This window comes from Ammospiza nelsoni, chromosome 1, assembly GCF_027579445.1.
Source record: "Ammospiza nelsoni isolate bAmmNel1 chromosome 1, bAmmNel1.pri, whole genome shotgun sequence".
Taxonomy (NCBI): domain Eukaryota; kingdom Metazoa; phylum Chordata; class Aves; order Passeriformes; family Passerellidae; genus Ammospiza; species Ammospiza nelsoni.
Window position 1 is genome coordinate 63710886 of NC_080633.1, and position 23062 is coordinate 63733947.

Below are 23062 nucleotides of genomic sequence, written 5' to 3' on the forward strand. Positions count from 1 at the left end.
TCCTATTTTGTTTTACAAAAGCAGTGTGTATTTCATTTTTCAGTACAGGAAGACTTAGGGATCTTGGCTTTTTTTTCTATGCTTGTTGTAGTGGTTGTTTAGAAGGGTGGTGTGTTTGTAACTCCTGTAATTTGTGATTTATTGTAAAGCATCTGACAAGGAGGTGGTTGTCATTTCCACCAAGTACATGTTACATACATCCCATAATGCCTGCTAGAGGGGCCTGGCCTATGAGCTTTGATGTAAAAAATTGAAATGCTTGTGGCTCAAAGTAACATAATATTTTTGGAAATTGTCACAAATTCACAGCTCACTGGAGACGGGGAGCCTGTTAAATACTTTTTTTCCTCACATTCCTTGTCATGTAGGATGTTCTCTTTTACGTTTCTGGTGTCTACTAGAAAGGCATCTAACCTCTGTCAGAGGTCCTCAGATGCAAAAAAAACCAAAACAACCTCTGAGTGCCATAGCAATTGCCACTCATCTGTGCTGGGAATTATCTATTCTCAGATTGTAGAAATGCTCTCAGGTTGTACCTTTCCATGATAGATTCAGTAACTTAGTGCTTGATGTCATCTCTCTGTAGAGGTGGTTACCTGCCTGATTTGTAACTGGTACACTTGGAGCTCACACCATGAAGAATTTTTCTAGCCTTTGGATTAATTGTGTGGTTCATTTCATGGGTGCTGTGTTGCTTCTTAAGCTTTGCAGAGCTCTGTGGAAAGATTTCTAGAGGTGTTGCTTGCACGAGTGCTATATAAAAATAAAGTCTCCTCACTACTTTTAGGTGTTTGTCCTGCAACAGCTCAGGAGATCTTACTATTTATGTAGAGTTGATTTGAGTTGACATTCTTGCTATATTGTTCCACACAATAGACCTTATTCATCCCATGAATCACCATCATCATCTTTCTCTGTATTATGTCCACTTTCTGGTAAATGGCAGCAGTTGTTAATGCTGGCTGTTAAAGCAAATAATGTCATCTCAAAGTTACCAAAACAGCTGGTGTTGCAGCCAGCTGAGATAGACTTTTTTTTTGCAAAATGCTTTTGCAAAAAAAATTTGGTGAATTTGCTGTGCTAAAGTGTATTGTCATCAGACCTTAGTTTTAATTATAAATTAATGAACAGTATTTTCCTTCTAATAAGTTCATTTAATATTCATGTCAATAAAAACACAGGCTAGGATGAAACAAAACCAGTAATCTGTGAGTTTTGCTGAATCTCAGATAACTTTTTCATACTGCAGCTGTTTGAAGAATGCTAACATAGGGTTGCAGAGCTGTGTGAAAGGATGAAGTGTCAAATCCAATTAGCATCTCTCCTGAAATCTCATTAGTAAAATAAAGTAGATGACAATTGAATGGTAGTTTTCCCTGTTATGACAAAGGAATGTGACAATGAAACCTGGGGGTTCTTGTCTATTGTCCCATCAGAATACATGGTCAGGACTGGTGCACATGCACTAACTTCTCAACAATATCCTTGTGCTGAGTATGAAAAATATGCTTCTCTTGCATTTAAAAGAGTGGATTCTTTTTTTTCCATGTGTTGAGGAAAGTAAGGTGTTACAACCAAAGTTCAGATCTAGTTACTTGATTTACACCTATGCTTTAGCTCTTTCTGGTACACAGTCTTTCCACTGACACAGATCTTCTGTTCTGCCTTGTCAGTGAAGCTGTTAATTGCTGTGTTTATGTCCTTTCAGCAAATTGTAATGCCTGAGTGTTGAACCAGCAAACTAACAAAGTTAAATTTCATTTATAAAATGTTGTGTTTCTTACCAAATTTTTTTCACATACCCTTGGAAGTCACCTGTCTTGGATTAAGAACTGTATATAGTGATAAAATTGCAGTATATTTTTCAAAAGCTTTAAGTGTTACTTCCACAAGGGGTATATCTTCACTGGTGTCTTGATGGTTGTTACAAGTAGTATTTCTGAAGGAATGCTAAAGGAATAGTAGTGTTGGAAGGGGACATTTTCCACTGATGTGGGAAACTTAAGAAGTAGTTAATAGCTGTCAGTAGCCAACTCCAGCGATGTGCTGGGTGTGAGAGCCTCCATAGCATTTGTGCACAGAGATGAAATGCCAGTTAGTGCTTGGGGTGTTTTCTCCTCAAGAGCACTGGTAATAAACACACTCCTTACAACAGGATAAGAATAACAGGTGCCTAATAAATGTCACTGCAATTTTATTAACACTCCTAGAATATGTTTCCACATACTTTCCAGACCTGTAGCATGTTTGCTCTGACAGGAGTTTCATTGCTTTCAGGCTAAGAATCATTCCTTGGAGACTGCCCTTAAGGGCTCATAGATCTTAGGGTTCTGAGATCAGATTCTTTTTCCCTTCCCTCATTTCCTTGTCCTGATTAGTTAAACCTGTTTAGGTGGTAAAAATCTATTTGTTTAGATTCTTGTACTTGCAGTTTTATTGAAATGAGGGGAAAAGAATGGGTTCTAAAAGGGACAGGACTACTTGGTAACGTACCTGGGAATATTAGGTAGACTTTCCTTTGCCTCTTTGTCATGAGGCTATAGCTGGATGTTAGTAAGAACAAGCTTGTTATCCCTGTGGTTATACTATATTTGTTATTGGTCTAGCAGGTTTTCATTACCATAACTAGAGTCTTGGATAAGTTTTGAATTAGTATGATTAAAGACTTGGTGAAAATAGATCATTAAACTTAGGGGGTTCTAGATGGGGTCCCAGCAGGATTGCATTAAAGCTCTTGAGTCTCAAAGCAGAGTGACAATTTTAGCTAGTTTTTGCCTTTTCAATGAAACTAAACAAATTAACTGAAATAGGTTGTTAAAACCCCAACTTATTTTGTGTGGGAGAGGATTCAGATTTTAGTTTTCTAGCAAATTTTCTAGCAGAGCAATAAATTGCTCTTTCCACTGAAGGGGTGGTGACTGCTCTCTTAAGGCAGTTGCTGTTTGCAGAGTGATGTGTGGTTGCATGCAGGCCAGGTCTTTCTGTCTTCTTTTGGGCTGTCAGTAGAAACTTGTTTTTACATGATATCAAGGCTTCTGTGTAAAGGTTAGAAACACTTGAACTTCGCATCAACAAATTGTTGGCCTTGGAATAATAATGCCTTGGGCAGCAAAAATACTCAGAATTTGGGAGTGAAGGCAAGTTAGCAACTAATGATGTTCCTGGAGAGCTGTCACTTTGTCTTCCATCTTGTAAATGTCAGAATATTATGCCTTTCACTCACTTTAATGAGCTTGGGTTGGTTTCATAACCTGCAGATTATGATTTGTTTCCTTGCTGTAGTGACTGAATTTCAGTGGAACCCTGTTATGGTGAAATATCCAAGCGTCTTTGTTTCCTTTGTGTCATGGAAGTCACTGTGCTACTGTAATGTCTGTTTTGTTTAACTTGCACTGCAGTATTTGTCGTTCTGATTTCAGTGGCTGACTTTTGTCTCTTTGCATGTGGTAGGTTTCCGTAAAGTGTGTGAGAACAACTTACTAGAGTATGCGTCTGTTTCTCATGGTGTTTCTGATTATGATCAGCTACCACCTTATTATGCAGGCACTTGCTCAAATTGCTTTACTTGTTAAAATGTTTGGGGTTTTTTTGCTGTTCTTCAAAGGATTGTTTTGTCTATAGAACAGGCTTTTGCTGGGTAGGAGGATTAAACAGGGCATGTGCTGCTCACCTTATGCAAGAATATAAAATAACTAATTATTTATATTTGTGTATGTATGTGTGCTCACACAGTATGTAAAGTGACTCTTCCAAGAATTGCACGAAGGAATTCTCAGCCTCATTAGTCAGCTGTACAGGAGGTACCCCCCGGACAAGCACAAAGGTGGGATGCTGTTCCCTCTAAGGACATTGCCTCTGCCATTTACTTTGTGTTTAGAAAATTCATGGAAGAAATGAGCAAGTAACTGTCCTTTTTCTGCGTTCTTTGTAGAGAAAGTGGTGTACTATCAGTAGTATAATCACCTGAAACTCCTGCTGTGGCAGACTGTGATCTTTATCTGGGTGGTTTAGTACAATGCTCATCAATAATATAAAGCCACGCTTTTTAAGGTGCTTGGTATCAAGCCTGCAGGTAACAGCCTGCAGTGATAAACCAGGAGACAAGGAAGGGCCTAGAGCTGGGTGACCTTACTGTGAAAGATAGGAGAAACACGATCTCTCTGCTTCTGCATAATTGACACTGTTTGCAGTTAGGAGTGCGGAGTGCTTGCTGTCCCTGCTGCTGCCATTCTGAAGCTGCACGCACACGGATAAACAAACAGCGCAGTTACTTCTGTCCTGGATAGCGAGGCACACCCCTTACAACCTTCCTTCCTTCCATAGGTCTGCTCCCTTGCACTCTGCCATTGAGTGAGGCAAGCACACACTGCTGGTGACGGGCAGCCTGATTTTAAAAAACTAAACCAAATTTAAAACCACTCAAAAATACTATAATGCTTGTTTTGAACAGCTGGTCTTTAGACTCCAGAGATGCTGAAGCAGTGAAGTGTAAGAAATATTATTTTTTTGAGGATGATCTTTGCAATTTGATCATCTTTGTGCTTGCAGAGGAAAGGCTATTTTATATGGCAAATTGAAAAAAGGCCTGAAGACTTTTCTCCATTTTCATGTATATCAATAATTTCTTGTAATAATTTTCTTGACCAGTGACCCTGAAGAGTATGTCAATGACTGTGTAACCACTAAATATAAACAATTACATATTTGGGAAATCAGTCAGTACCGTGAATTTGCTGTGGTTGCACATGTGATGAGAGCAAAAAGTTTTTTCAAACGCAGTGTCTCAGATGTTGACTTTTGGTGTAGTCAGCTGACAAGAGCTGCAAACTCATCTGGTTCCTTCATTTATAGATACTGTGTGTGGTTATTTAAAATAGCTAGTTATGGTTGCTTCATCTTGATTAACTAATGTGAGAAAGTATAGGAAAAAACCCCAAATACTTTCCAAAATGAGAAATAATTATAGTACAATTGTGACCTACTTGGCTGCTTAGAGCAGTTGAATTGGAGATGAATTGGGCTGTGTGCATGTTCCAAAGAATCTAAGACCTGTTTTTCAGAGACTCCTTGTTCCTCTGTGTCCTTTAATGTGGAGTAGCTGGTTTTACGCCTACCTGCTTGTTTTAGAATGTACCTTGTCCCTGTTGAAGGTGACTCTCTTGACTGAGGGCTGGGGTGGGTGGGGTGATGAAGCTTCATTGCATGAAATGAAAAAAATGGAAAAAAATAGTTCTTTCAAGGTTTTTTTTGATGTATAAAGTGTCTTTCCTTCTGGTGGAAGCAGTATTTGGTTGGGAATACTGACTGCAATCACTAAGGGTCAAAAAAAAAGTCTTGTTTTGAAAGTTACTAAGTCTTTAAGATGACTGTATCACATACTTCTGGATGCTCATAGTGCAAGAGTGTCCTCTGTTGCTTCCTATTGCATGGGACTAGTTTTCTAGTCAGAATATGCAATGTCATCTTGTATCAACTTTTTGTATGACAAAAGGAGACTCCTATGAGATAGGAGGATAGTTCAAAAAATGAAGAAAGAACCTTTGCTGCTGTTAAACTATTAGCAAAATGCACTCCTCTTGTGGTGTGCTGTCACAGACAATGGGCTGAGGTGCTAGAGAGAAAATGTGAGTGCAGTCAGGAAGACTTCTCATTCATGTGCTGACATAGAACATGAGAACTGGCATTTTGTGAGTCACTTCTCTTAGCAAATGTGGGAAGTATTGAGTTTAGTTTCTGCAAGAGATAACAGAATAAAAAGTTGACATTGGCACAAAACTCTCTGTAACCTATCTTTCTTTATCTAGCTTAAAGTTTGAGGTAGCTAAGCACTCTGAGATCTTGATGTGTGTTAGCCAAGCAGGGCAGGAGAGGCTTAGTACTGTTGTAAAACAAAAAGCCTGAGTAGATACTCACAGAAGACTCAGTAAAGTTAGAAAATCATTCTAGTGATATTTTACTAAAGTCATGAAGACTTAAGGACAAAGGCAGGAGGAATTCCAGAAGTTCAGTGGGCTTTGTGGTCATGAATTCCATACTTTTCCCTTGACCTGTGAGAATAGTTTTCAGACTCTGCTTGTAGTTGCTTGGGTTTTGAATGCCAGGCATGTTAAAAGAGTCTGTCTTCTGTCTGAGTGTGCAGATTGAAGATGCCCATCAGGTTAAACCAAAATCTGCTGTGATGCAGATGCATAGCAAGGTTAGGTAACTGATAATTTCCTGAAGTGTATACTAGCTGTCTGCTTTAGAGGAGATTTTGTTGTCACTCAAAAGGCATACATGTATCTTGTCACTGACACCATGGATGACTAGACATGGAATTAAAAATTCCTGGAAATAAACATTTGAGTTGCTGTGTCTCTGATCTGATGTCCATATGTGTGTGTCTCTGCTTCTCCAGCCCCAGTTGTGACATGGAATGACCACATTTGTGTGGTTACTGTTTGGTAAAAATTAAGACAGCTTCAATTATCTATGAAGCTGAAAAATGCTGGAAATGGCAAGAAGTAAGGAAGCACATATTTTTAAAAGAAAGACAGCAAAGCAAACAAAAAAATATATGTCAAAAGTTGGTTAGGCTAATGCAGGATTTTATAGCACATCTTTAAGCTGCCACAGATGTGTTTTCTGGTAAACTGTAAACAGTTCTTCAGTTATTAGTTTGAGTCCTTTGATTGAAGTATTTGGAGTGTTTCCATCTGATTCACTGCCAGAACAATGGTTACACTGAGTTGATTAGCTGATATATCCAAATAGCTTAAAAATCTATCCTGTGAGTTAATATAGCTGACTTACTCCAGAGGCCTTTGATCATGTTGCTGTTGGTGATGCAGGGAGTTGCTGAAGTTGGTATTAAGAGTTTGGAGCATTTGGATGTGACATATGGTAGGAAGCTGCAGCTCCTTGTGCTTTGAAATCCCAGAGATCAATGATGCTACTGGGAAGCTCTGCCATCCACCAAGGGTTTAAAAAGTCACTATTACGCTTTTCTTGAAATAGACATCAAAGTAAAGCTAGAGGAGACTTCCAAAAAGGTAGTGGATTACACTGCTGAAGTAAATATCTTAAGAATCTTATGTCAAACCATTTCTTCGCTTCAGTGATGTTCTCTACCTTTTCTAATTTGGCCTTGCAAGAATTATTCTAGGAAGAAAAAGCAGTTGGTAAACTTTCTGTTGGATTTTACTCTCAAATAAACTGTTTAGGACTTCTGCTGAATCTGTACAGCAGTCTATCAGGAGTTCTCTAGTAAAGCTGATACAATCCTAAATTATTTTTCAAGGTATGAGTGTATTTTGAAGCATTCCAAAAAGCTTTGGATAACTTCTTTCAATAGGAACTTCTCTTGGAAGTTTAGAGATGGTGCTGGGTCTCTGTCTAGTTATCAGTGATCCTTTTGCCTGATGTCTGGGAGGAATGATGAGGAGGACTCCATCTTATCAGAAGGCTAATTAATTACTTTATTATACTATATATTCTATATTACATTACATCTAAACTGAATCTGCACAAAGCACTCAACTGCCCAGAATCTTGTGACTGTCAACTGACAGTCCCGACACACACACACACACACACACATGGATTCAATTGGCCAATAAATCAAAACACTCAAACCAGAGTTCAATTACCAATTCCCTTCAGGTAAACAATCTTCCACAATGCATTCCACTTTGACACAACACAGGTGCAGCAAATGAGATACGAATTGTTTTGATCATTCTTTTTTCTTCTTCTCTCACTGCTTCTCTGAGGTTCAGAGAATGTGAATCCCACATCTAGACAAGCTGATAACATTGTAATTCCATCACATCTGAAAATGGATTAAAATTATAATATTCAGGGTAGAGCTAAATGTATTTTTCAGATAGATGAGAGTGCATTCTGCACGTGTTCTGAGCCACCTGTACATGAGCTAGCCATGGACTGAGCTGTGTAGCCACCACTAATGAAAGGGTAAAAACTGCAGCGACTGGTTTGGCTGGAGGCAAACGATGTTTACATTATACCAGTCCCGTGTCCCAGCTCTGTAACTTCTATTTCAGGCAGATGTGTCATCTGAGGTACGAGCTGAGAGCAGACAGAAAAGATTGTGCAAGAGGTGTTTGTGGATTTGCATCCCTTCAGAGTTTTTTGCTAAGCCCTTGTATTATGGGTTGCTAAGAAAACTGCTCAAAGTGCTCTGTGTCTTCCCTGCCCTTCTCCCAACTTGGTGGGGTTGGTATGTTCAGACTGGTGGATGATGGCATGGCTTGGTCCCAGGTGTTTCTGCACTGAGAGTGCAGAAGTATTTATTTGATATATTTGAATTTTGTGTCATGTGTCTGTTGCTATACCTTTCATCTGTGTCCTTATCTTATAAACCTTACTGCATTCTCTATGTTGTTTGTCTATAGACTTTTCTCGTATTTTTTCCTCTTCATCCACATTTTCTTTTCTTTCCCTCATCCATCCTTTGTTCTCCCTTGATGTGAAGAGCGAGTGGCGATTTCTTATTTCCATATATAATTTAAACATATGGCTAGGGTTGTAGTTTTGGTGAATGGCCTAAGTCAGTGTAGCTCTGCACTGTATGTTCACTTCTTGTCTTGCATTGGCATCAGGGAGCAGAGGGCTGCACAGTGAGACAGGGCTGTGATGTCCCACCAGAAAAACCCAAGGTGATTGAATTTATAATGTGGCCATATACTGCCAGCAAAAGCATGAAAGCATTTAAGGACAATTTGAAGTACTCTAAGCTGTTGTCTTTAGACTGGGGGTTTGTCATCCCTGTGTTGTGATAGCACTCATTGGAGTTGGGCGTGAATGGTGATGGTGTCTTTGCACTGGTTTCTTGTGCACTGTGTGGAGAGCACAACCTACACAGGTTTCTTTTTCTTCCCTTCTGTAATCTCTGCAAGAAACATTTGCTTGACTCTTACCATGGTGATGTTTGTGTAGCACTGCTGAGCTCGGTGGGGCTTCACCCTGGCACTTTGCTCTGCCAGTTTGCAGGCTCGGTTTATTTGCCACCAGAGATGGGCTGTGTTTCATCTTTTATGACAAAACAGATACTTGTCTTTCTTCTGGAATACAGTTCTGTTAGATTTTTATATCTATAAGGAATCTGGCACTTTCTTTTTAATGTGGGAGAGTATTAGTAATTAAGTAATTACTGGTTAAAAGTATGTGGTATCTCATTTAAATATCTTCTGATCTGATTACTCTTAAATACATTGTGGATTAAAAAAAGTTCAAATTATAGTAATGACATACACTGACTTTGGTTTTTTTTTTATTTGTTCCCGTCTCTTTATGTGAATGGTGTATTCATGCTTCTCATCACTGTTGCTGGGTTCATTGCAAATCATCTAGAAAACCACCAAAGGTAAGTATTTTGTCTCTTTTTACATTTGTATCTGCTTGAAAATATTGAGCACTGCAGAATTATTGGGCATATTGCTGTAGTATGTGAACAACATGGCTTCAGAAAAGGAAAACATTAAAAATAATCTGTTCTTCAAACTTCCAAGTTAAAAGTTTCATAATTTCAGAAGAATATATTTTAATCCAAATGACATTCAGGCAAGGCACATGGCTTGTTAAAACTGTGACCAGGACAAGCCAAAATTTTAATACAGTCCTAAAAACATTTGGAAGACTGAATAAATAGTGTGTGTAAAACATTTCGTTACAAACAGTTCTGTTTAAAAGTTCAAATACTATTTTTAAAAGGCAACAAAAACCGTCTAGTAATAGATAAACCATTTTTGTTTTCACTTGACAATAGTCAGGAATTAGTAATTAGGGTAAAAGTTGCCAAAGTGCACTAGAAATTACACAGAAAAGATTGTCTGTGTTGTTGGTAGTGCAGGGGAAGGGCAGGAGAAATGGACTTGTTGGGACATTTAATAAAATTTTCTATCAGTTGATATGTATAATAAAAGAGAATTTGATCATTGTTAAACATTTTTTAAAAGGAAGAAAACTCTCATTTTTGTTTTATGTTTGTCACAAACCATTGTTTTTACAAGAGCTTTCATTTTCTGTAGTGCATCATTTGTGTTCCATTATAGGCAGATAAAATTATTCTGGAATTATGTAAAAGCTTATGTATGACCTTGTGTTTCTTTGACAAAATCAGAACAGCTGCAGGCTTGTGCGTAAATGTCACATTATGGTTAGGTATAGTTGGATGGTCATTAATATCCTTAAGCTACAGTGCTGAAATTTGTGATGTTATGTGAAATATTTATCAGATTGAGACAGAAGAAGGTTAGTACCATCTGGGGAAAACTGGCATTGCTGAGTTTGTAAAGATGGGATGTGAGATTTCTTGATTTATACAGTTTTTTGACTACTGCACATAGTTGATTTTAAAATCAAAAATTTTTAAAATAAAATTTTGTAAATAATGGAAATCTCTTTGCCTTCAATGGCCTACTTTATCATCAGCCATGGATAAATTGTTTCCCCAAATCCACTTGGTAGCTCAGAGGCTGTGATAGAAAAAATATATATAAGGATATTGGGATGCTATTTTGCTTTATATTTTGCCATTTCTGCAAACATTCCATTTTAGTGTAATTTTGTGGCAAAGGTAAAACAGTTGTTCTGAGCTGAGATCTGTGAGCTGTGTCCCAGGGTCCCTTCAAATTTTCTCTCCACACTTCTTCAGCCCTGTCACAGGTCTTGTGTTTGTCATAGTGACCAACTTTTTTTTTCAGTTCTTTAATTGCTTTCATGGACATTAAGTTGACTGGTGTAGACTGTGTCTACATTTCCTTGTGTATCTCCTGTATTACTTGTCTCCATCAGCAGTTGTAAGAGGGCTGTAGGAATAGCTGCCCAGTGAATGAACATTTCCCTTCTTTAGTTGTCCCTTCCTTTCCTTTTTAGGGACCAGCTAGCACCCAACCTGTCAGACTGACTGCTTCTCAATGAAAGCAAAATGTTTGGCCAATTAATTGGCCATCTCTTGGTCAGATAGAAATGGCTATTAAGCATTGGTCATACAATTGGAACATTTTATAGCTGCACAATGTGTTAGGGATTATGTTCAATCTGGGTAGTGCATTGCTAAATGCTGGAAGCCCCAGACTCTGCCTAGCTTATACTGAGGATTAGACTTCATAAGAATTTAAACTTGTGAAATTAAACTAATTTTGAAACTAATTATGTAATTTGGCCTAAACTGGCAGGCAGTTAATATTGGGTATGCGCTCATTACCTGTAACTAATTTCCATAAGTATACTTACATGCATAAACCCTTAAAATTATTATTTCTGCAAGCCATTGATTAGGAACCTTAATGAAAATACATTGTAGAGAATGTTGTTTTGGCTTTTTAAAATGTGAGCACCTATTTGGCTCTCTTTTTAGGTTCTGTGACATGTAACTGCAGCACAGGCACAATGGCTCCTCTAGTTTAAAATCTAATTAAAATCTGCAATTTCATTTTAAAGCCACAGGTACAGGTGAATTTGAGACAAAACTCTAGATATTTCAATGACACATGTGATGGATGCATGGACCTGCATCCCAGTTTGCCTTGTTGAAGAAGCCATAACTTTTAGTTGTCTCCTTAGCAAAATAACCATCAGCTCTCTTAAACTGCTGCAGGTGTTTGCTGAAGCAATCAAAGCCCCATATCTTCTGTTTTTCTTAAGTGTTGTGGTTACCAGAACAAATATTTTGTACAATTTCTAAGAGTTGCTAACACTCCAAGTATAGTTCTCTATAACCTAGAAATGACCTACATAACTTACTTTATTGGGCTAATGTGCACACTTACAATGATTCTGGATACAGTGCTACCAGGATCCAGCACTTCCCTGCTAGCTCTTTATCATAAATTTTCAATTTTATATTATTGTGCTGAGTGTACCCAGTTCATCCCTTCATGCAAAATCTTTGCTTTGTAACCTCCTACCCTAGTGTGGCAGGTTTCTGGCAGCTTCCTTTTATCTAGCTTTCTCTTTCAGATGCTAGGATGAAGTATAAGATACAGAATCTTGCAGAAAATAAGAAAATTTTAAAGGCTTTTTTGTTAATTCCCTCTGTTGTTTAAAATCACAGAACAGTTAATGAAAATAAAGAGTACTATTAAACATCTTCCAAAATGTAGTTAAAAACTAAGTCATATAAAGTGCTTGAAGTATAAAAAGTTCTGTTTGTGTCACAGATATCATTGTTCAAAAATACATTATAATAGTTTTGATATAGTTGGTAGATACACTTCTGGTACAAGTTGGTAAAGATTTTTTGCTAAAAATGCTTTTTCAGTGCCTGATAGTGCCCAATTTGAATATTGGCTATTGAGCCTGAGACTTAACCATTAACAGAACTTCTCATGGCTTTGATAGTTGTATTTACAGGCAGATTAATACCCTTTTCATGGATTCTGGGGAGAAAAAATATTAGGAGAAAAATAATTATTCTGCACACTTCTATCAGAAAAAGGAGTAATACCCACCAATTCCATTTTAAGGAAGAATAATCAGTGAAGAGAGGAGAAAGAAGGGGGCACATAAGATAATATTTAGAATATTTAGTTGTTTCTTCATGGCATGTGTTCTGTGTCTTGACCCCAAGTATACTTCCATGCTCAACTTGGGATTGCTTATCCTGCCATTCCTGCACTGGGCATCAGAAAAATGTAAAATAGTTATCTTTTTTATCATCTTTTCTGTACAAGGGTTGCTTTTTTGGTAGAATGCTGTCCTACAGATATTTCCCATAAAATGCCTTCCTGATGTACATGTTGAAGAGCCTTGCTGATTGGGACCATGTGTCTTGCTCCTGTGTGCCTTATTTTTACTCTGTTAATTCCTGTGTTTGCAATCTGTTTTCCCAAAGGTCTCAGTTGTCCATAAAATTGTTTTGGTTGGGTGAATCCTTAAGGTATGGTTGCTGGGAATGTTCAAGGTTGCTGTTTTGTCATCACGAATCAAAGTGGTGTTTAAATGTTCTCCTGCCTGTTTAATGGAGAGGGGAATTCAGCTGCAGCTGCTCTGCATGTTTTGCAGATAGTGCATGCTCCAGCAGTTTCTGCCTTTTTGCCTGACAATTTTTTTTAAAAGTAATCTTGTTACTTCTGTTAGAAGGATTTGGCAATTTTCCAGAACAGAATTTATAAATAGACCAAATCCATGCCCCACCTTTTTTGTGTTTATTATGGAAACAAACTAAAATGCTATATTTACATTTGTTTTATCTGAAGGCAGAATTTTTCTCTTCTTATTGCATAATCATTTTTTGACCTTTTGAAAACCAGTCTGACCAATTTTACCATTTTAAAAACATCCCGATAAAATCTGCTTTTCTAGAAGAAACACTTGGCTGCAAGCCCATATTTTAGTTTTAAGAGTCTCTTTGCAAGGCCAGTGTTTAAATTAGAAGTCATTGAATGATCCTGTCATCATTTTCCGTGTTAACCAAGGGGAAAATGTGTAGGACAATAGATTAAATTGGTCTATAGTAGTGCTGTATTGACATTTCAGTCATTACACATAAGCATGTATAGCCAAGTAACCTTTTTAACTGGTCTGTGTGATCCACTGCAGATAACACTTAGTTTTAAGGGGGGAAGAATGGTCAGTTTTGAGTCCTTACAGTAGGGTCTGGGGTTTTTTTTGTGATTTAATTGCTTGCCATTTGGTCATTGGGGAGACCAGATATTGTTAGCAAGTCCTGTGCTGAAAATTCCCATAGAATTTGAGAAGAGGAACAGTAGTTCTTGGACTGTAGAAGTTAGGAAAAGGGTTTGTGTTCCTACTGATGACATAGTTTTTGCCTAGATTTGATGATCAAATGCACAAAATGTAATTTAAAATGCCCCCAATTTATGTCTGAAGACAAGGTGGAGTAACTGCTGCATTTTACTTGCAGTTCAGTGGCCAAATGACGTTTTTGACTCAGTCACATCAGGGATCATTCTGATTCATGATGATGTCTGATTCTATTTGTGCTGCAGTGACTCAGGCCTCCCTGTTAGATTATTATGGGTTTGTTTGTTTTTTCTTCAGAAGGGAATTCCAGAACTCTTCACTCTTACAGACTAAGTGTTGTCTCAGTATTGAGTCTTCTCTCAGGCCTTTTGATGTGTTTTGCTTTAAGCTGGAGGAAAGGGAAGGAGGTGAAGTTGTTGTGCTAACCTGGTGTTACCTTCTGTATATTTGCAGTAATAGATGTTTTGGGAAGGGTTAGATTGCAGCATAGCTGTAGATTGTGTTGTGTAGTAACTCTGAATAGCTGGGACTTCAACATGTTCTTCATCCCCAAAAGTCAGATGAAAATGATCCATCTTTGTCCTCCCCTCAGGATTTGGTTCTAGGGAATTTGCATATTTCAGCTGACAGAGCCTGTGGCTCTTGCTCTACACTGACGTGCATGGGTTGTCCCACAAAGGAGATCATCTGTTGGATGACCAGGAAAAGGCAATCTTGACCCAGGCAAAGTTTTATTAAAAAGGTGGTTTGAGATTTTCCCCACCTCTTGTGCTTCCCCCCAAAAAACCCCAATAACAAAACCAGAATCTATGTTGTTAACTCATCCACAGTCAGTTTATCATGGCAACATGTGGAAAACACACTGCAGCTTAAGGTGTGTTTGCAGCAACCTAAACCTGTGAAAAAAAGGTTAAATGTCCGTCATGATGTTCTGGAATGCGCAGGAAAATAAACTTGGATCAAATCCCAGCATGTTAAGTGGTTTTACAGGACTCTGTTCCATGTTTGCAAGCCCTCTGAGCAAAGTATTGAATCTCATTCAGTTTCTCACTGCAGCTCTTGACTGAAGTGATACTAAGTCTTTTCACTGGAGCAGGCTCTGATAGCTTGTTTCTCTAAGAGAGCTACATCTTCTATTTGTAGTTTCTGAGCTTCCTCTACTGAGATGCAGTACTGTCCTCTTTGTTTAGATGGATAATCTAATAGTATTTATTTGTTCTTTAAGAGTAATGCTCTTCTAAATATCAGAAGTGCATCCCAAGGTAAAAATTGTGTGTATTGTGCTGATGTCTGCTAAATAGTCATCTCACCAAATTCTGTGTATTGAGTGCTTGTGTTGCTGTTCTGTTACTAATAATAGAAACATTTGTCACTGTTGGTGCCTGGAGAAGAGTGGAGTTAATTATGAGTTTTTGTCTGTGTTTTGTAATCTGTATTAGGGGATAGAGTAAGGAGTAATCTGTATAGTGTATCATACAGATGGAAAAGAAGTATTGAGCTTTGTTTCTCTCATGATTACACAAAAGTATTTCTGCCAATTATGCCTTATTACAGTTCTGATTTAGGATCTGCAGAAATAGTAGAGCCCAACTGCAATTACACTGTCATGGGTATGTACTGCTTTAAAACAAAAGTCTTATAGCCAGAGCTCCTAATTTGTCTTTTTTATGTGCTTCTACAGGTGTTTGCCTTTGATCACTGCTTCTGGTCCATGGATGAATCAAACACCACAAAATATGCAGGTAAACTATTTTCTATACAATGGACAGTGTAAATAATTCAAGAAAGGTCCAAACTGCCATATGTTATTTTGTGAAGTTGTTTTGGGGTTGTTTGTGGTTTTTTGTGCATTTTGCACTATGATGCTCAAGTGACTTCTTCACAGAGGCAGACTTACGATTTTTACAGGGATTCAGTCATCTGGTACTAGCTCCTCAACTGAGAAGGAATGCAAGTTTTAAGGTGCCTGGGATGCTGTTCAGGAGAGATGTTTTTACATTTAAGCTATAACTTTTTTTAAAAAATCACCTGGAACTGCCTTTTGTCGTTTCTGTCACTTACAATTTCATTTCTGCATCAGCAATTACTTCTGACTGATGCTAGTGATGAATATGCATGCTTTCAGTGCTCTGCATCTCTGTGCATAAGAGGGGGGAATAAAGCATGTTCTCCTCAGACAGTGTGATTATCTCAGGTCTTTCAAGTGATTCATATTCTGACTGTTCAGATCCCTAATGTGTTTTGAGTGATCAGCTTTGTGACTACTTCCTACCAAAAGCTGGCTAATCCACATAAGATTGTAATCCTAGCAGTTTTCTCATAACTGGATTTGTCTATTAGTATATTCATATTTTATAAGAGGACTTGTTTTGGTAGAGAAATCTCTGAACACTGGAATTCAAAGGCTGTGGTCCATGGAAAAGGAAAAGCCCCAAGCTTAGATATTCATATTATGAAATTTTTTGGCCCATACGAAATCTTGAAAGCTGGTGGGGTTCATTTCCTCAAAGTTTAAGATCAGTGATCTCATAAATGAACTGCCATATACTGCCATGTGTTAAAAATATATTTCTGACTACTGTAGGCCCTGGTATGAAATCCCAAATCTTAAGGACTGCACTATATTTCTTAATTGCCTAAACAAAGAGAAGCTTCTTCAGGAAAAAATCTTTTTCACTTGTTCAGCCTTCAAGAGCTGTGTTTGCACTCAACAGGTGCACTGCACAGTATTTCTAGCTCAGGCTGGGAGAGCCTTTGGAGCCCGCAGCACCTCCTTATGTGCCTGCACACCCCTGTTTCCTATAAAAGGAAGGAGGTGATGGTGTGTGCCCATACCTTGGCCCCATGTGCACGTGGGAGCTACACCTGTTGGGTACACTGTGGCACTAACCCACAGCAGAGATGGGATAGACCCAAGAAACACTCCTAACCAGTTGGACTTGTCTTTGTCGTGGTTTAACTCATCTCCAGGTGAATTCAGTGGGCTTCTAGTTCTGTTTGTTTTTCATTTGAGTGAAAGCTAGATCTCTCTAGTGTGTTTCAGAGGTTGTAAGTGGATTTGCCCTAAGAAATTAAGTTTTATTATCTGTATGTAGATTAACCTCTTGTGGGACTGGTTGCTAGAAAATGGTGCCTTGCATCTCTTCCACTTTCTTACTGGCTAGTAAGTTATGAGGTGTTATTTTGCCTATTCCAGTCAATACTCCTGCCTGGGAAAAAAGAAAACCAAAACTTGTTTTTGGCTTTGGTTTTTTTCCTTGTTTTGTTGGGGGGAAGTGGGAGGGGCGGTATTTTCTTGGAGCTTCTTTCTTGGTGGAAGCCTATGTGGGAGGCTTTGGTGGTTTTTTCTTTTTTCTTTTCAGAAACATGATAAGAATGTGGGCTTGAAGACTTGCACACAAAAACAATGGTTTCACTGTTTTGTTGTTGTGTTTGTTGCATGGTCTTGAAGCTATCTTATGACTGCCCAGCCCTAAGTTCTAGAACATAATGAAAATGATACAAAATTGAAACAAAAGTAATTAAAAAACAAGCTCCAAGTGTTTCAGGTGTAAGTTACTCTGTTGTTCACCTGCTTGGGCATGAGCTGATGCTATCCTATACAACAGTAGCATTTCTTGGTTTAGGTCCAAAAATCAAATGCTGATATGGCAATATTTCTGATTTATGTATTGTTAATATTAAGGCTCCTTAAGTCTGTTTTCACAGCTTGGCCTCAATGTGCATATGTATTAACAAAAAAATTACAGTAACTGGATTTTGTTGGGATTTCTGTTAACTTCTTTGACTCATAGAACAAACCTCCATTGTCCTAGGCACCTTGTAAATAGCCATCTTGTCTTGCATCCAGAGGCTGTTAATGCTGTAACAGTCTTTGTTGCAATCTTAGATTCCAAACGAGCCATCTGACCACCTAACTTTTGGAGCTAAACAGGTATCTCTTGGATGCTGGGCTACAGAAGGAATGCTCATCTGGAAGCTAGGTGCATTCAACACTCCTGCCCAAAGTGGCTCTCTGTGGATGTGTAAATTTAATGTCATTGCCAGGGGTGAGTTGCAGAATTAAAAGGAAACATATAAAGCTTTATATGTTTCCTTTAAATTGTGCAACTCACACCTAAGTCCAGACTGCTTAAAAATATAAGTTGTGTATGAGCTTTAGGCTGAAAGTAATATTCTTAGAAAAGGCATATGCAACAAATGCATTTCCTTGAAAAACCCTTTTACCTGTATCACAGAAATACAATGGAAGATGATACAGTGTAAGGTTTAACAAGTACTAGGCCACCCCATCAGTCACTGCTCTCTGTGCAAAACCAAATGTGCTCATTTTGCATTATGTTGAATGGATATATAGTTGTGTATTTCACAGTGTATTAAAGATTTAGCTGATTGACAGGTGGGCCATGAGAACACACAGAATGGTGTGCACCACAGACAGCATACGTGGATAACTCTTCCTTGCCATTTTTGTTTTAATGCCCACAAACCCAGTGTTTGTCCACTCCTGGCAATGCACATTTGTCACAGGATCTTTAAAACTATTACATATGATCAGACTGACTTTATTTCTCACTTTATTGATCAATCTATGCTACTATCAGCACTTACTAATATTGTTCACTCAAGAGCGAGATTCCCATTTGGATAAACTTAATTGTGGGTAATTGAAAACAGTTCCCAGGCTCTGGGGGTGTAGGGCTGACCCTAAAATGGTATAAGCCAATTTTGTTTTATGAGAGATCTTCAATTTATTTGGCTGAAACATAGGCTTATTTTTTTTGTACTAATTTTCTTTCTGTACTCATGTTCGGGAAGTACCTACCTTATCTTTCCAGCACTTGAAAACATGGATATTGTTGCTGTTGGCAGCAGAATTGCTTTTTTAGCAATTTTTTTCCTGTTGAAATGGAAACTGCAGTCTTAAATTCTAAATGATCCAGTGATATCACCAACAGAAATAGTGAAGGTAACCTTCAGGTGACAAAAAACTTGTAGAGGGCATCTTTGCAGCTCTCCTTGCAGGACTGGCTCTCATAAAGACAGCAGGGAGTCTGGAGTACAGAAGAGAAGTAAACTCTTTACAAGCCTTTGTGGAACTGGTGCTCTGATTTCTGCCCTCCAGGATAAGGGGGCTCTTTAGCAACTTGATATATTGTGTTAGAGAGAGCCCCATCCAACCTGTCCTGGAACACTTCCAGAGATGGGACCTCCACAGCTTCTCTGGGCAACCTGTGCCAGTGCCTCATCACCTTCACAGTAAAGAAGTTTTTCCATATTTCTCATCTAAGAATATATTCTTTCACTAATAATCTAGATTCTTTCAGTTTGGGGGGCTTTTTATTTGTCTTTGTTCGTTTGGTTTTTACACTGAATATTGATGCTGTGCATTTCTGAACAGTTTGTGTCTGTGTCATTCCAAGCAAGGAATGGTTTGTGCTGATCATCACGTGCTAGCTCCTGCACCTTTTTTCTGATTATTTTTTTCTGAAAGCCATAGTTAGGTGTTTGGTGAAAATATGGATTTCTCATTGGGAAGGGGTGAAAAAGAAGTCAGTGAAGTAGTTTTTGAGGAGGGGGGGAATTTGGTTATAGGACAGAATGAGTTTGCCTTGATCTGGAAGAGGGATGAGCTTTGTCTATAGGCTGCAGTAGAGGTGTTTTGAGAGTGAACAAAATAGCTTATTGCCATTTATTCATGACTTGAACGGGTCAGAAGTCAGTTTGTGGATAATGGACACACCTGCTTGCCTTGGAAAGCTCACAGAGACAAATAACTGCTCAGCATTTTGGTGAAGAGGAAGATATTGAGAAATTCACAGAGATGTGAACAAAGGATTCTTTTTACAAGCCTGGATGACAGTAAGAGCCTATTGAAGTCTGCAATGAAGTGGATTTTTAAAAGGAAGAAAAGAAACCCTTCTGTTTGGGAAGGATTCAGGAGATGGCATAAATAACTGCTGCAGCACTTAGGCAGGTTCATTCCTAGGACCCCACACTGTATTGACTTGCCTGGGTTTTTCATAAACTCCCTAACCTCCATCATGTCTGGCCTGAAATCTCAGCTCTGTGTTTCTGCAGGCTCCTGAGAGGCTATACACATGACTTGGAGCTAAACTGTAATTTTATAGGAAAGATGTATGCTGACTGCAACATTTTCCTTTTAAAAAGGAAGTAAACCAGGCAATTGGCTGAAAGAATTCTACCCTTCTACCCTCACAAGAGACAATGACTTGTGGATTTTGAGCAGACACAAGTGTCTTGTTTATTTGTAGTTTTGACTTAACATTGAAGCTGTTCCTGGTCTGCAAGAAAAATTCACCAGACTTTGTTTCCCTTTCCTCAAAAGGATGGGCAGAAGGGAGTTCCTGGTGTGTGAGAGCTGGCAGCTCATTTCTTTACCCTGGGCTCCCTGGCAGCCTTGGGCATGTTCTCCCAAGCTTGTCCCTCCCAAGCTTCTCCCAGCTCTGAGCAAAAGCTGGAAGAGGGGATGGATGTCTATGGCCTTTGGTTGCCTCTAAGGTGCTGAATTGTCTTAGTCAGCTGGAAGATTGGGAATTCCCTTCTTAAAGACTATAGAGGAAATCCTCCTGTTAGGGGTTTGTTTTTTTTTCATTTCTCCTATTTGCTGAAAATTAAGTCATAAGTTAAAACCCCTCTGCTAACTTCCTTAAATGCTAGGCATCTGTGGAAGAAAAGTCATGTAAATAAGAAAAAGTATGAATTACAGGCAATATTGACTTATTTAGCAAAACAGATGCAGCAGTGTTGACACTGGATCTATATTATTTCTTTTGACTGTAAACACACATGGACATAATTTTGTATGATACAGAGTTTGTAAGCAGTTTGCAGACCCACTATAAAATTCAAGGGGGAAGCAGTGTGGTTTCTTAATAAAAAATAGCAAAATATCATGGATGATATATTACTACTCTCAGTGCCCTGCATTTGCAAGTTGATAAAATATCCATATTTGAATTTCAGCATTTTGTGCTCTTTTCTGTGAGTGCACTTAAGACCAAATCTAATTTTATCCCACGATCATTTGACTGGTTACTATAAACAATACTTTTTAATGACCCATTTGTCTGCGTTAGTATTGCTGAGCTCTTCAAATATGTAATAAAAATGCCATTTTAGAGTTTTATATCAGTGTCTCATTGATTTTCTGTTTGTGATGACAGTTTGAAAATTAAGTATCTCCTGAAAAATAAGCTCAGCTTTGCCAGTGAAATTTCAAGTGGATTCCTTCCCTGATATTTATCAGTGCAGTAATCTGTAGGTCATCCTATGGTCATATGACCAGGCACAATTTTAAAACACTTTGGTATTTGCCTTTTTTTTCCTTAGGAAACGTGGAGGAGGTTACTGGTTTATTACTTGTCAGAAGTGGGTGATAAAAGTTTTTTCTCCTTCTGACAAATGGTTTTGTCTTCCACTCACAATCACTGTGTAATGTATATATATTTTATTTTTCTTTTAATATTTATATTCAGCTTCAGTCTTTGCTTGATTTTTTGTTCTTGCTCAGCTTAGGAGTTGGTTAGAAAGCAAAATTTTGTTTATTTGACATTCTTATTAAAATCTTCTGCTGATATATTTCGTTCATCAGTAGTTGAGCACTCTCTGTTCCAGGTTGTTGAGCAGCGCTTTCTCAGCCGTAGATATTCTAAAATGACCAAATGACCCCCTAGTTGAAGGAGTCAACTAGCACTGAATGTGCATGGTGAAGGAAATGGAGTCACTCCAGAATACAGTGGATTTTCCTCTGATTTTAGTTCCTATATTCAGCATTTCTGAACTGTGTTAATGCAAGTCCAGTGACACTTTGGAATTTTAGAAATTCAGCTAGAAAGGGACACATAGACCATTTCATTGTGCATCACTGCACTAGTTTTTTCTTTATAGGAGAAAAGAAATTAGGTTATAATAAAAGGAAAATGAAAGTGATGTACTTTCTTGTCCTATTTATATTCTTCTAAAACATTCTGCAGTCATTCCAGAGGTGGTTCTGCAGGAATTCTCTGGGCTATGGAATGTGGGTGTTCTCATAAGTAATTATGTAGCAAGATTTATGCTAGTATGCCATTTTGAGAGTATGAAGTCACTATTGCATCCACAGTAAGAAATAATTTCTCCCAACTGATAATTCCTGAAACTCCCATACCAAGATGAGAGAGGCAGCTGATCACAGGTGTTCAGAAAGTCACCAGGCAGTGAATCTAAGTTTAAAACCATACACCTGAAGGTGAACAAATACTGTCCTTAGCTCAGCTCTCCTTGTTTTGGGTGTACACACAGCTGGTGTAATTGTCTGATCAGAACTCAAAGCAGACAGCACATTAACCCTCTTTGTGGTGTAAAAATTCTGGGCTTTCCTATTAAAAAAACAAACAAACAATACAACTGTTTTCATCTTCTACACCTGAAAGATTGAAGTGCATCTAAAATCTGCCTGGCTCGGGGAGTCAATTTTCAAACTATCAGATTCTGCAGCTGATGTTTCAAGTTATGGATTTGGCAGAATATGTCCTCAAACGACTCTGTTGAGGTCTCACAGCCTCCTAATACACATTTTCTTCCTGAATGTCATTGGAATGCTTTTATCTTGTTCCAACATCACCTTGCTACAGGGGGAATTGTAATGGCTTGTAGTGAAACTTGAGGCAAGTTCCCAAGAGAACAGCTACTTGTTCCTGTGTGCCCCTAATGTCCTGATTCACCAATGGGTTTCATTGAAATTTCTTTTGACTCTTTTTGTTACAGGACTCTGTGATTAAACAATACATATTAATTGCAGAAATACTCTGAAATAATAAAAAATTTAGACATCTGTGTTATTTTCTAAGCATTCAACTTCTATGACAACTTTTGGAAAACTGCTCACTTTACAGATAATCAGCAATATATTTAAATGCAGGTAGCAACAGTTTTGATCCTATCACTCAGTTGTACATGAATAATGTTTCCATCAGTGCTCTTAATCATAAAAAATAATGTGCAAACCTTTTTTATTCTTGTTCTCATTTAATTTTAGCATGTTATACCATTTAAAATAAGCCAAATTATTTTCTAGGTCAAGAAGTGGTGTTCAAGTGCCTTGGGGAAGGAATTCTGGAAAAGGCCTTTCAGGGATATAATGCTTGTATTTTTGCCTATGGACAGACAGGTGAGTGCCCTAAGGGAGAGAACACTTTGTGCACATGGGAAATGAGAACAACAAAACATAAAGGAGATAACATTTAAAAATTGTACTTTGAAATATCATGATATTTCATAAATGTCTAGTACAAGCAGTGATAAGTAAATTCCTAAAAGCAGCTCTGTCAGGATGATCCTGGTTGTTGCCTGT

At 38.1% G+C, this 23062-nt stretch overlaps 1 protein-coding gene across 2 annotated transcripts in view; it reads left to right on the plus strand.

The window, feature by feature from the left end:
- Positions 1-23062, plus strand: part of KIF13A (kinesin family member 13A) — a 103614-nt gene that overhangs the window by 30434 nt on the left and 50118 nt on the right. For both annotated transcript variants that reach the window (XM_059469083.1, XM_059469076.1), the window contains exons 3-5: positions 9352-9364; positions 15389-15449; positions 22787-22879. In XM_059469083.1, coding sequence (XP_059325066.1) covers positions 9352-9364; positions 15389-15449; positions 22787-22879 — 167 coding nt within the window. The remainder of the gene's footprint in view (positions 1-9351; positions 9365-15388; positions 15450-22786; positions 22880-23062) is intronic.